Here is a 12,384-nt window from a genome sequence, read left to right as displayed (position 1 = left end):
GCATCAGGTATGTGCCAGCCTCGGGTTGTTGGCACAGTTGGAGCTGAGCCTTTCTCTGCCAGACTGCGCTACACTGGAGCAGAAGATCCAGACCATCCAAACCTCATTAAACTGACTGTTACCATGCCCCATATTGACGGTCAGTACACCTACCATAGTGTAAATAGATTTTGTTTATCAGACTGTCCAGCATGTTGGGTTATCATATACATTGATAAATTACATTTACTTTTTTCCATTTTATATTCATTTTTACACAACCATTTTTTTGCAATTCATTTAAAAAGTTCTGTGGTGTGACAGATATAGGAAGCACAAATTCTGTGTAGTCTGACAATTAATATATAAAAGTATATATAATAAAAAAAAGAGTTTGATCACTTTCTGTGTCAGATCAGATCAGTGTTATTTTAGTGCTATTTATGTACTTTTATAGTTATTATTAATATTTTTAGTTAACTTTTATTTTTAGATTTTCAGTATTTATTGTAATTTTAGTTTAAGTTTTAGTAATTTTGTTGTTTTGTCATTTTTATTAGTATTTTTTTTATTTAGCTTTAATTTATGTTTCAGTTTTAGTTATTTTAGTACCTCAACTTATTTCATTTAATTGTCATCAACATTTCTAATTTTCAGTTGTTTTTTTAAAGTTTAAGTTTATCTAATTATTATTTTATTTTTAATTGCTGCTTTATTTCAGTGACCAAAAATGATTTTTAATATTTTTAGTTTTAGTTAACAGTAACAACACTGGATCAGATACATCCATGTTACATCATGTGCCTCATTGCCTTGTTAGGTATGTTACCTGTAGTCTCCACTCGGCCGCTCTCCAACTTTGAACTGACCCTGAGTCCAGACGGCACACGTGTAGGAAACCATCGCTGCTCAAACCTGCTGGACTACACAGAGGTGCGGACACGCTATGGTTTCATCACCGACGCCACCCGCAATCCAGATGCCATTGGTGGGACTGCGCCCTACCAGTATAGCACGACCGTCAGGGGCCAAAACACCCTGCGATTCTACCGAAACCTGCATTTGGAGGCGTGCTTGTGGGAGTTTGTCAGCTACTATGACATGTCTGAACTGCTCAACGATTGTGGAGGGACCATCGGGACTGATGGACAGGTGAGGAAAGAGAAGAAAACTATTTTTTTTTTTTTCTAATTTAATTTCATCATGCCTTTAGCATCAAGCAAATACAAAGACATATACACTACCATTCAAAAGAAATGCTTACTTTTATTCAATAAGGATACATTAAATTGATCAAATTGACAGTAAAGACATAAAGATTTCTATTTCAAATAAATGCTGTTCTTTTAAACTTTCCATTCATCAAAGAATTCTGAAATCCACAGAAATATTAAGCTTCACAACTGTTTTTAACATTGATAACAGTAATAAATGTTTCTTGAGCAGCAAATCAGCGTATTAAAATGATCTCTGAAGCATCATGTGACACTGAAGACGGATGCTGAAAATTCAGCTTTGCCATCACAAGAAAAAAATGGCATTTTAATATGTATTAAAATTGCAAAGTTATTTTAAATTTCAATAATATTTCACAATTTTACTGTTTTTGCTTTATCTTTTATGTTAAAAACTTTTATTAAATAACTGCAGCCTTTGATGAGCAAAAGAGACTTCTTTCAAAAACTTCTTTTGAATGGTAGTGTAAGAATATGTTTTGTGCCTTTAAAAGCAGCTAACATGTCTCTGTCTCTGTTTTGTTTTGTTTCAGTGTCAATTCAGGAATGTATTTAATGCATTTCAAGGTTTAGACTCCTGCTCTTGATATATGGATATCCAGTCTTTGCCAAACATATTAAAGACTTATTTCACAGTTGTGAGATCACATCAATCCATTATGTTGTGGCTAACCATTTTAGCTTATTGGAAAAGGCATTTGCTTGTTTAAGCAGTCCGCTATTTGTCTTTCACCCACAATGAGTCAAAACTGACATTTAGACCATAAAAAGCTTCTCTTTTTTCTGTTCTTCCCCTTTAAACAGCTAGCTAGACAAGGCTAGCCCTTAAAACAAACTTCAGACAACTGTTTACATGCCTGTTTAAGCCAGTCGTTCATCTTCACCATGGACACAGGCTCTGCTGGTTTACTCTGCAGTTAATTAAAGTGGACTAGTGTCATTAAACAGGGATGGATGGGTGTACAGGCCACACTGAAGTTCAGTGAAGTCGATCTGTGAAGATATCCAAAACACTTGGAGAGTTAGCAGTTAGCAGACTAGGATTCAGTGCTTCACAGCTGAATTACTTTTAATTTAAGAGTTTAAGAAGAATTTTAAAAATTAAAAGAAGTTTTTTTGGTTACATTTTTTCTATTAAAAGCTCATGATTCTGACTATTGATGTAATTTTGTGAGTTTAAAGATATTTCAATTCATTAGTAATTTCTTTCCAAGGTAAACTGAGTGAGGCTTGCAGAGTTAAATTAAAGCAAGAACAACAGCAGCACCATCTACTGGTGGCACATATACATGACATGCATATAAATACAGCCATTCCAAAAGCCTTTTGCTTCCCTTAACATAATTAAGATTTTTATTTGACAACAAATGTATATGTTTAATAATCATGAGGTTAGAAGTCTAATTCTCCTGCCCTTAGAGACAGTTTACCCAGAACACAGAACAATCCTATAATGTTGTCATAACGTTCTAAAAATGTTCTCTGTAGGTTCTTAGGTTCTTTTTTGTAACCAAAACTAATCTTTTAAGAAAGTTTTAGGGAGGTTTTTTGTGACAACCTTTAGAGAACTTCCTCTAATGGTTATTTTTACAGTACGTTTTATTTTTATAGCCATACATTAACTGTCTCAGAACATTGCAGGAAGTCAACATGGTTATTAGCATGGTTATTTTTGGGTTTTGATTTTATAACCATAAACAAACATTCCCATAACACTGCAGGCAGGTTTTTTGTGACAATATAAAGAGGATCCTTTATGGATCTTTAAAAGTTATTTTTATAATCAAAATTTAAAGGTGCAGTGTGCAAATTTTAGCGGCATCTAGCAGTGAGGTTGCGAATTGCATTTTAGAGAAGCTATGCTCACCAACACTGGACAAAAATGTCTTCGTCTACAGCAGAGAGTAGCCAGTCAAGCAAACGCCCTCTGTAGAGCAGTTTGTCCATTTAGGGCTACTGTAGAAACATGCCAACGCAAAATGGCGACTTAACATGTAAGGGGACACGCGGTGTATGTAGATAGAAATGACTTATTCTAAGGTAAAAAAAAAAAACAAACTGTTCATTATGTAAGGTCTTTATACACCACTGAAAACATATGTATAATATATTGCATTTTTGTCAATAGATCCTCCTAAAATGTACACATTGCACCTATAACCAAACCTAAACCTAAAGGGAATGTTCTATTTACATAAAAAGAAAACTTTCCTTACTAATTAACGGAGTATGTTAGGATGTTCATTCTGGGTTGGTTCCAGGTAGGTTCCAAAAATTGTTATCATTTCTGTCCTGTGTAGGTGCTGAACCTGGTGCAGTCTTATGTGACCCTGCGTGTGCCCCTGCACGTGTCATACGTGTTCCATTCACCTGTCGGTGCTGGTGGCTGGCAGCACTTTGACCTGCAGTCTGAGCTGCGTCTCACTTTTGTTTATGATACTGCCATCTTGTGGAGAGATGGCATTGGTAGTCCACCAGAAGCTGAATTACAAGGCAAGACAGCACATTTTTCCTTTATTAATTATTTTATATATATATATATATATATATATATATATATATATATATATATTGTTTTTGCATAGTATTTACAGTATTGTTCAAAAGTTTGGCATAGGTAAGATTTTTTTTTTATGTTTTTGAAAAAAAAGTCTCATGAAATTATTTATTATTATTACAGTGAAACAATAATGTTGTGACATATTATTGCAATAACTGTTTACTATAAAAATAAATAAATAAATAAAGTGTAATTTATTCCTGTGATGCAAAGCTGAATTTTCAGCATCATTTTCCAGTCCTCAGAGTCTCATGATCCTTCAGAAATCATTCTAATATGCTGAAACGGTGCACGAGAAACAGTTATGTTGAAAAATTTTATGAATAGAAAATTCAAATATTGAATTTCTTTTAAAAAAAATGTTACTGATCCCACTTTTGAACAGTAGTATATATGAATTTCTTCATTATGTGGATTTTTTTTTTTAGGGGCCCTCTATCCTACAAGCATGCGTATAAACGAACAAGGCCGTTTGGTTGTCAACTTCCGTACAGAAGCACGTTTTCGGGGGCTCTTTGTCACTGCACATTCAGGTGTGTTATTACACATATTAAATATACTACAGGTACATGTATTATTTCATCTGGTTCTAATAATTGTCATTTCATTAGGTTTTTTTTTGGCTCACAGCTTCTTGAGAGCAATTATAGATTTGGATGAAACTCAATAAAACTGTCACTAGTAATTTTTCAATCAAAAAGAAATAGAAACAAAAAATTATAATATAGAAAATGAAGCTTATTTTTGATACCAGCTATTATTTTAACTGCATTCTTATAACTGTAATTCAATTAAAACAATATTGTAAAGTGCCTTTGTGAATAACAAATGTAATGTTTATTCTTATTTTATTTTTATTTGGGGGTGAATTATGAGACCTTTCTTGTGAAATTTGTCCATTTAATGAGACAATTTACTTTTAATGATGAGGCAGTGTCATGTGATCTTACTTGTGTCCAATCGAAATAACAACATTTCTGTCAACACAGCCTCTCTTATGACTTCCATGGTCATGTGTGCGGACCATCCTGGGCTGACCTTTAACCTTAGCCTGGTGAGAAGTGAGCCAACATACAACCAGCCAATGCAGCAATGGACCTTCATCTCTGACTTTGCGGTAAGTCTTTAGGGTGTCTGGATGCAGCTGTAAAAATGACATTTTTCTGCATTCAAAGCAAAATCTGCTCATGATACTATATGTTCATGATTGCATTTGACATTATTGGGTCCTTTACTGTCTCTCCTGTTAAGTGTTGAAATATTTTCCTCCAGGTGAGGGATTACTCAGGGACTTACACGGTGAAACTGGTTCCCTGCACGGCTCCTCCCAATGTCGAGTACAGCTTCCGTCCTGTGTGCCACCCCAGAGAGCCAATCACCTTTGATCTGGACATACGCTTCCAACAGGTCATTACTGAATCACAGGCACTCATCAAAGGGTTCACGCCATTGGCTGTATAGCCAAGCTCGGAGTTTTCCTGTGTGTGACTGGGGCACTCAAAGCAGGGATCACATCATACATTCCCAGCCTTTTACTTGCCAGGGCACAGTTTTTTGATATTGAGTTTTGAAAATTGCACAAACATGCATTGCTTCAAGTGGCATATTAAAACTGGCTATTATATTAAAATTACTAATCACATTTAATGTGAAAATTGAGCTTAAAGTGATAGTTCACCCAAGAATGAAAATTATTCCATGATTTACTCACCCTCAAGCCATCCTAAGTGTGTATATGACTATCTTCTTTCAGACGAACACAATCAGAGATATATTTAAAAATATCCTTAGTGCTCCAAGGTTTATAATTGTTGTGAATGGGGTGATGCATTTTGAAGTCAAAAATGCATCCATAAAAAAAAAAGTAATCCATGCAACTCCAGTGAGTTAATGAAGGTTTTCTGAAAAGGTTAGTTCACCCAAAAATGAAAATTCTGTCATTTATTACTCATGCCGTTCACACCCGTAAGACCTTCTTTCATCTTCAGAACACAATTATTCATTATTTAGTTTTTATTTAGTAATATTCTCGTCGCTTTATAATAATAATATTGAACCACTGTACTCTCATGAACCGATTTAAATATGTTTTTAGTACCTTTATGGATCTTGAGAGAGGAAATGTCATTGCTCCCTATGAAGGCCTCACAGAGCCATCGGATTTCAACTAAAATATCTTAATTTGTGTTCCGAAGATTAACGAAGGTCTTAGGATGGTTTCATCATACATCGCATCATTGGGTTACTCATTTGGCAGAAGACCTTTATTAACCCCCTGGAATCGTATGGATTACTTTTTTTAATGGATGAATGCATTATTTTTGGCTTCAAAATGCCCCCATTCACAACCATTATAAAGTTTGGAGGACTAAGGATATTTTTAAATATATCTCTGATTGTGTTTGTCTGAAAGAAGAAAGTCATAAACACCTAGGATGGCTTGAGTGTGAGTAAATCATGGGATCATTTTCATTTTTGGATGAACTATCTCTTTAAGTCAGGAAGGAACACAATAAGGTCTTATATAGGTAGCTAAATTATGTTGTTTGTGATGGTATCATCAAAGTTGGTATTGTATATATGTCATACACATGCATGTATCATTATAATATTAACATATCATGAAAATCAAGCTCAGATGGAGTTACAAGTTTTTTGAGTAGCGAATTACAAATTTTGTCTGAATAGTCGCATCTGAGACATCCTTTTTCATTTACTTCAGTTTTTCTTGTTGTTGAATACTTTTGGACAAAATCTCATGATATAGTAGATAGACGCAGGATATTTAAAACATTAGCATACTGACTACAGCTAGACAGGAAATATCAGACTAAGACTCTTCTCTGCTTTTCAAATACATAAAACATTAGCCTTTATAGAAACAGTGTTTCTTGAGCAAAGATAAGTTTATTTATATTTGCATTGCAAAGAAGCAAAGATCTCCAAACTACAGTATGTGCAGCACCTCCCTCACGGTTCACTTCATTCAAGGTTTCCGCCTGACCACAACAATATATTCTTAACTGTATAGTATTCATTTAATTTAATGTATTTATTTTTTGGCATTTGGTTATTTTCCACGGCACACTTGACAAACTGTCACACTGGCACAGTGGTTGGGAAACACTGTCATACATAACTCTGTGCAATGCCTGCATTACAGTGTGACAGCTTTACAAAACAATCCATTCTGAAATGTACCAGACTGATCAGTTTTATTTAAACATTAAGCAGAGCTGCATGTTATGTCAGCAAGTAAAAGCACAATGTTTGGCAGACTTCCCTATATCTTCCTTCTTGGTATTTCAATTTGCTGAACATTAAATACAGAAATTAATGGAGTATATTAAATATGAAGTTCTTGCACATGTACACCACCATTCAGAATATTGTGGTCTGTAAATTTTTATTTTTTTTAGAAGAAGTCTCTTCTGCTCACCTAGGCTGTATTTATTTGATTAAAATACAGTAAAAACAATAATATTGTGAAATATTTTTACAATTTAAAATAATTTTCTATTTTAATATAATTTAAAATATAATGTTTTCCTGTTATGGCAAAGCTGTATTTTTAGCATCATTATACCAGTCTTCAGTGTCACATGATCCTTTAGAAATCATTCTGCAAATTTAATATGCTTATTTGTGGCTCAAGAAACTTTTTTTTTTTTTTTTTTTTTTTTTTTTTTTAATCAATGTGGAAGACAAGTGTTGCTTGATATTCTTGTGGAAACCAGAATTTTGTTTTTCTTCAGGTCTCTTTGATGAATATAAAGTTCAAAAGAAGCATGTCTTTACTCAGGGGCGGAGCCAGACATTGTAAACATTCGGGGCTTAGCCCAAATCTATGTTTGTCCAAAGACATTTTAATTTTCTATTAACAGCTTTACTGACATGAAAGGAGCTTTTGTTGTCGTATTCTTGTTCAGAAAATGTACATTATTTTACACTGTAATTTGTAAAACTTTATTGAACGTACCAGCTCTAGGGGGGGTCCGGGGGCATGGTCCCCCGGGAGAAAATTGTGTACATTTTAAAGTTAAATGCATCAATCTGGTGCACTCTGGAAACTCAAAATTAAGAGCTTCAACACATGTACAGTGTGCAAATTGAACAAAGAAACAGCATTGACTTGTACCTGGACATTAAGGGTTCAAACATCTTTTTTACAATACTTTTGTACTCATTTCTTTTTAAAAGATAAATCCTTGAGCTTTTATTTTGATCATCACCAGCTGATCGTGTGCGCAAATGTGCGAGAGAGAGAAAGCGCGGCCGGTGTATGGTCGGATACTGTAGAAAAGCGGTATTGAACTGCTTAACGTATTTTAATAGAGAGATGTGTTAAGAAAAATTATATTTTGAGAGCACTGTTAAGAAACCTCTAACCTGAAATTCCTGCTTGCTGACTGTCTCGCACTCTTGCGGTTGACTGTGCTAGCTCCTCCCCTACCTGCTGCATATTCAACAGAGAGGAAGAAACGGAGTAGCCCATAGGCTACCGACAGCAAAGAAATGTATTCTATAGGCTAGATTATTTTTAAGGTCTATTTTTACAGGCTGTATGCAGTATATGCAAAGCCAAAGCGCAGTGAAATAAAGCAACTTATGATTTCGGGGGTTTACATAGGCTATTGTCCAGTTTCATATTTTCTCAGTGACAGTCATTACATTCGGGGCTTGACTCAAAACATTCGGGGCTGAAGCCCCGGCAAAATCGGCTGGCGCCGCCCCTGTCTTTACTCTCTCTCTCTCTCTCTCTCTCTCTCTCTCTCTCTCTCTCTCTCTCTCTCTATATATATATATATATATATATATATATATACACACACACACTGTGTTCCAAATGATTCCAAATCATTTGGTATATATATGTATATGTTTGAAGAAAGTGTTTGTTTTATTACCCCGATAGCACTCGCCTGTTTACATCTAGAGGACAGATGTTTGGAACGACGTTCAAAAGTTTCCTGTCAGATATCAAATAGATGTTTAGAAAATGTCTTTACGATGTTTATGATTTAGAGTGTATGTAAAACTGACATCTTTAAGACATCTATCATGTTTGTAACAGCAGATGCTTCCCAGATAAAGTGATCTTTAACAGTCATCTTGCAGAAGTATGTGTGTTATCTGGGTATATTTTTAGATAACTGGTATGATTCTCAGACAGGTTTAAGTAGTTTTTCAGGTCTTTCTAGGTAAATGGAAAACCTGCCTAAAGAGGTTACACATTATTAAGCAAATCACAGTTCTCATGCAATATGGGAAGATCTTTCTGAAGATGAAAAACATCAAACAGCGAAATGTCTTGCAAAAGGCATGAAAACAACTAATATTTTATGAAAACTCAATAGAGATTATCAGACTATCAAAAGATACGTGAGTGATTTAGAGCACAGAAGAACTCAGTCAGATAAAAGCTTAAGAAAAGTTTCTGTCAAACTAATTAATTGTATTAAAAGGGCAGCTATAAAAGAGCCACTGTTGAGCAGCAGATATTTGAAGCTGCTGAAATCTCTGGAGTCTCAAGAATTTCTCCATGCAGGCTGGCAGCTGTGCATAAAATTGCATTTCAGCCACCTCTAACCAAAGCTCACAAAGATATATAGCCAACAATGCACCTTTAATTAAACCAATCAAGCACTTGAGTCTTTAGGGAAAGAAGTTTAATGGTCATGCGAAATAGGACGCCAAGACACAGAACATATCCTTGTGAGACTTAAGATGTGCTGTGAACTTGTTGCTCAACTGACCATCCCAGTAGTGTCCAATGCACAATAAATACAACATAACATCACAAACAAATGTCATAACCTGTTAAAACATTTCTTGATAAATAATGACAGAATTTTCACTTTTGGGTGAACTATCCCTTTAAGAACGTGTATATAAATTCAAATTCAAATTCAAAATTGCTTTATTGGCATGACTGTAAATAATACAATATTGCCAAAGCATACATATAACAATAATAAAAACATCTGTATAATAGAAGAAAATATAAAATATTATAATGCTATCAAATATTACAACATAACAAACTTAAATTAACAGTGTAACACAATAGAACATGTCTGAACATTTGTTACCACAGTGGTTAAACAAATATACACACACATGTACGGAGGGTCACTGTGGTGGACGGTAGGGAATCACACTGAGGTCAGACACACACATTACACACATTCACCTGCTGTCTCTCAGGCTGTGGCACATCCACACGTATCTCGCAGCCAGTGCTGCTGTCGGTCCCTCTCCTAATATTAACTTTATTTGTTCTACTTCAGTCATGGCTGTAAAGTTCTTTATTACGTTACTGAATTTGGTGAAGTAGAGATCTCTAATTGATATGTAATTTTGGCAGTGAAGGAGGAAGTGCATCTCTGTCTCGATCTCTCCTGTCCTGCAGTGAACACACACCCTTTGCTCTCTGGGTAGCCAGCTCTTTCTGTGTCTGCCGGTCTCGATGGCTAGACTGTGCTCACTGAGCCTGTACTTGGTCAGGATCCGTTTCTGCTTTGTGTCTTTGACACTTTGGAGATATTCTTCTAATTCATAATTTGATTTCAGTGTTCGATAGAATTGTAATTTACTTTGTGTTTTAGTTTTCTCATCCCAATGTTCCAGATATGTATTTTTAGATTGTTTGAAGATTTGGTTTATTTTGATGTTTGGAGAAGCAGTGCTGGTCTGAGACTGGTTAGTGTTAGTAGAGTTAGTCAGGTTAGTAAGTCTCAGAACCAGCTGACTGAGGTGACTCTTTTCGGGGTTCAGTTCTTGGGTTTGTAATGCTTTAAAATGTAGCGATTCTGTGGGACTTGATTTTAGATGCATCCAGAATTTGAGGGATCTTTTTTGCATATTAATAATCAATGGGAATCGGCCTAATTCTGCCCTACATGCATTATTGGGTGTTCTTCTTTGTAATTTTAGGATCATTTTACAGAATTCTGTGTGTAGGGCTTCTGTTGGATGTCTGTCCCATCTAGTGTAGCTCTGATCACTGAGTGGACCCCAAACCTCACTTCCATACAGCGCAATGGGCTGAATGACACTATCAAAGATTTTACACCAGATTGAAATTGGTAAATCAATGTTTTGGAATCTTTTCTTGATGGCGTATAGAGCTCTTCGAGCTTTATCTTTGAGAGCATTCACTGCCATACTGAAACTCCCCGATGCAGTGACGATCAGACCGAGGTAAGTGTACTGCATTGTGTGTTCTAGGGCGGTGCTGCCTAGACTGAACTGGTATCTGTGTTCCTGACATCTGGGCTTTTTCTGGAAGACCATAACGTTGGTCTTCTTGAGGTTTACTGCCAGGGCCCAGTTCTGGCAGTAGTTCTCCAGCAGGTCCAGGTGCTGCTGTAGTCCCTGTGCAGTGGGTGACAGCAGCACCAGATCATCTGCATACAGCAAGAGCTTGATGTTCTTGTCTTGTAGAGTGAGTCCGGGAGCTGTAGACCGTTCCAGCTGCACCGCTAGTTCATTAATGTAAATGTTGAACAGCGTTGGACTTAGGCTACAGCCCTGCCGCACTCCTGTCTTCTGGGTGAAGAATTCTGTATGTTTGTTGCCAATCCGTATTGCACATTTGTTGTTCGAATACATTGATTTAATAATGTCGTAAGCTTTACCCCCTACACCGCTTTCTAAAAGTTTGTAATATAATCCGTCATGCCAAATAGAATCAAATGCTTTTTTGAAATCGACAAAGCATGCAAATATTTTTCCGTTTTTGGTCTGTTTTACGTGTTTATTGATTAGGGTGTGTAGGGTGTAAATGTGGTCAGTAGTTCTGTGATTTGGAAGGAAGCCAATCTGACTCGGACTCAGGACATTGTGTTCGGTAAGGAAGTTTACAATTCTATTGTTTAAAATACTGCTAAATAACTTCCCCAGATTACTGCTCACACAAATGCCTCTGAAATTATTAGGGTCCAATTTATTCCCAGTCTTATGAATTGGGGTAATAAGTCCTTGGCTCCAGATGTCAGGAAAACAGCCTGAACTAAGTACAATGTTGAATAATTTGAGCACAGCCGTCTGCAGCTCAGGTGTGCTGTGTTTCAGCATTTCACCCAGAATGCTGTCAGCACCACAAGATTTCTTACATTTTTGGCTTTTGAGTTTATTTGTTAATTCTTCATGTGTAATTGGGAAGTCGAGTGGATTTTGATTATTTTTAATTGTGTCTTCATAAATTTGTAGATTTTGGTTGATCAGATTATAATTGTCATTGAGTTGTTTTGGTGGGATTTCTTTATATAAATTTTCAAAATGTTTTGTCCAGATTTCTCCATCTTGTATTGGTAGGTCTTGTGGTTTTGCTGTGCTTAGATTATTCCACATATCCCAGAACTGATTCTGATTTATTGAATTTTCTATTTCCTGTAAACTTTTGTTGAGATGGTGTTGCTTTTTCACTCTAATTGTGTCTTTGTATAGTTTTAGTTTTGAACAGTATTCAGTTCTGATGTCTGTGTTTTTTGGTTCTTTATGTTTCAAATTTGATAATTTTCTAAGTTGTTTCCTTAGTGTTTTGCAGTCTGAGTCAAACCATTTGTCATCTTTTGGGGTATTTTTAGTATATTTTTTGCCTTTCTT

The 12,384-nt window shown here is 35.6% G+C and overlaps 1 protein-coding gene across 1 annotated transcript in view; it reads left to right on the top strand.

Moving 5' to 3' along the window:
• Positions 1–12,384, top strand: part of frem2b (FRAS1 related extracellular matrix 2b) — a 96,060-nt gene that overhangs the window by 74,849 nt on the left and 8,827 nt on the right. Inside the window, exons 15-20 of the mRNA XM_067365456.1 lie at positions 8–139; positions 800–1,131; positions 3,515–3,707; positions 4,203–4,307; positions 4,764–4,891; positions 5,047–5,181. Of these exons, the coding sequence (XP_067221557.1) occupies positions 8–139; positions 800–1,131; positions 3,515–3,707; positions 4,203–4,307; positions 4,764–4,891; positions 5,047–5,181 (1,025 nt within the window). The remainder of the gene's footprint in view (positions 1–7; positions 140–799; positions 1,132–3,514; positions 3,708–4,202; positions 4,308–4,763; positions 4,892–5,046; positions 5,182–12,384) is intronic.

Source organism: Chanodichthys erythropterus, chromosome 17 (genome assembly GCF_024489055.1).
Source record: "Chanodichthys erythropterus isolate Z2021 chromosome 17, ASM2448905v1, whole genome shotgun sequence".
NCBI classification, from domain to species: domain Eukaryota; kingdom Metazoa; phylum Chordata; class Actinopteri; order Cypriniformes; family Xenocyprididae; genus Chanodichthys; species Chanodichthys erythropterus.
This window is presented reverse-complemented; position numbering and strand designations above follow the sequence as displayed.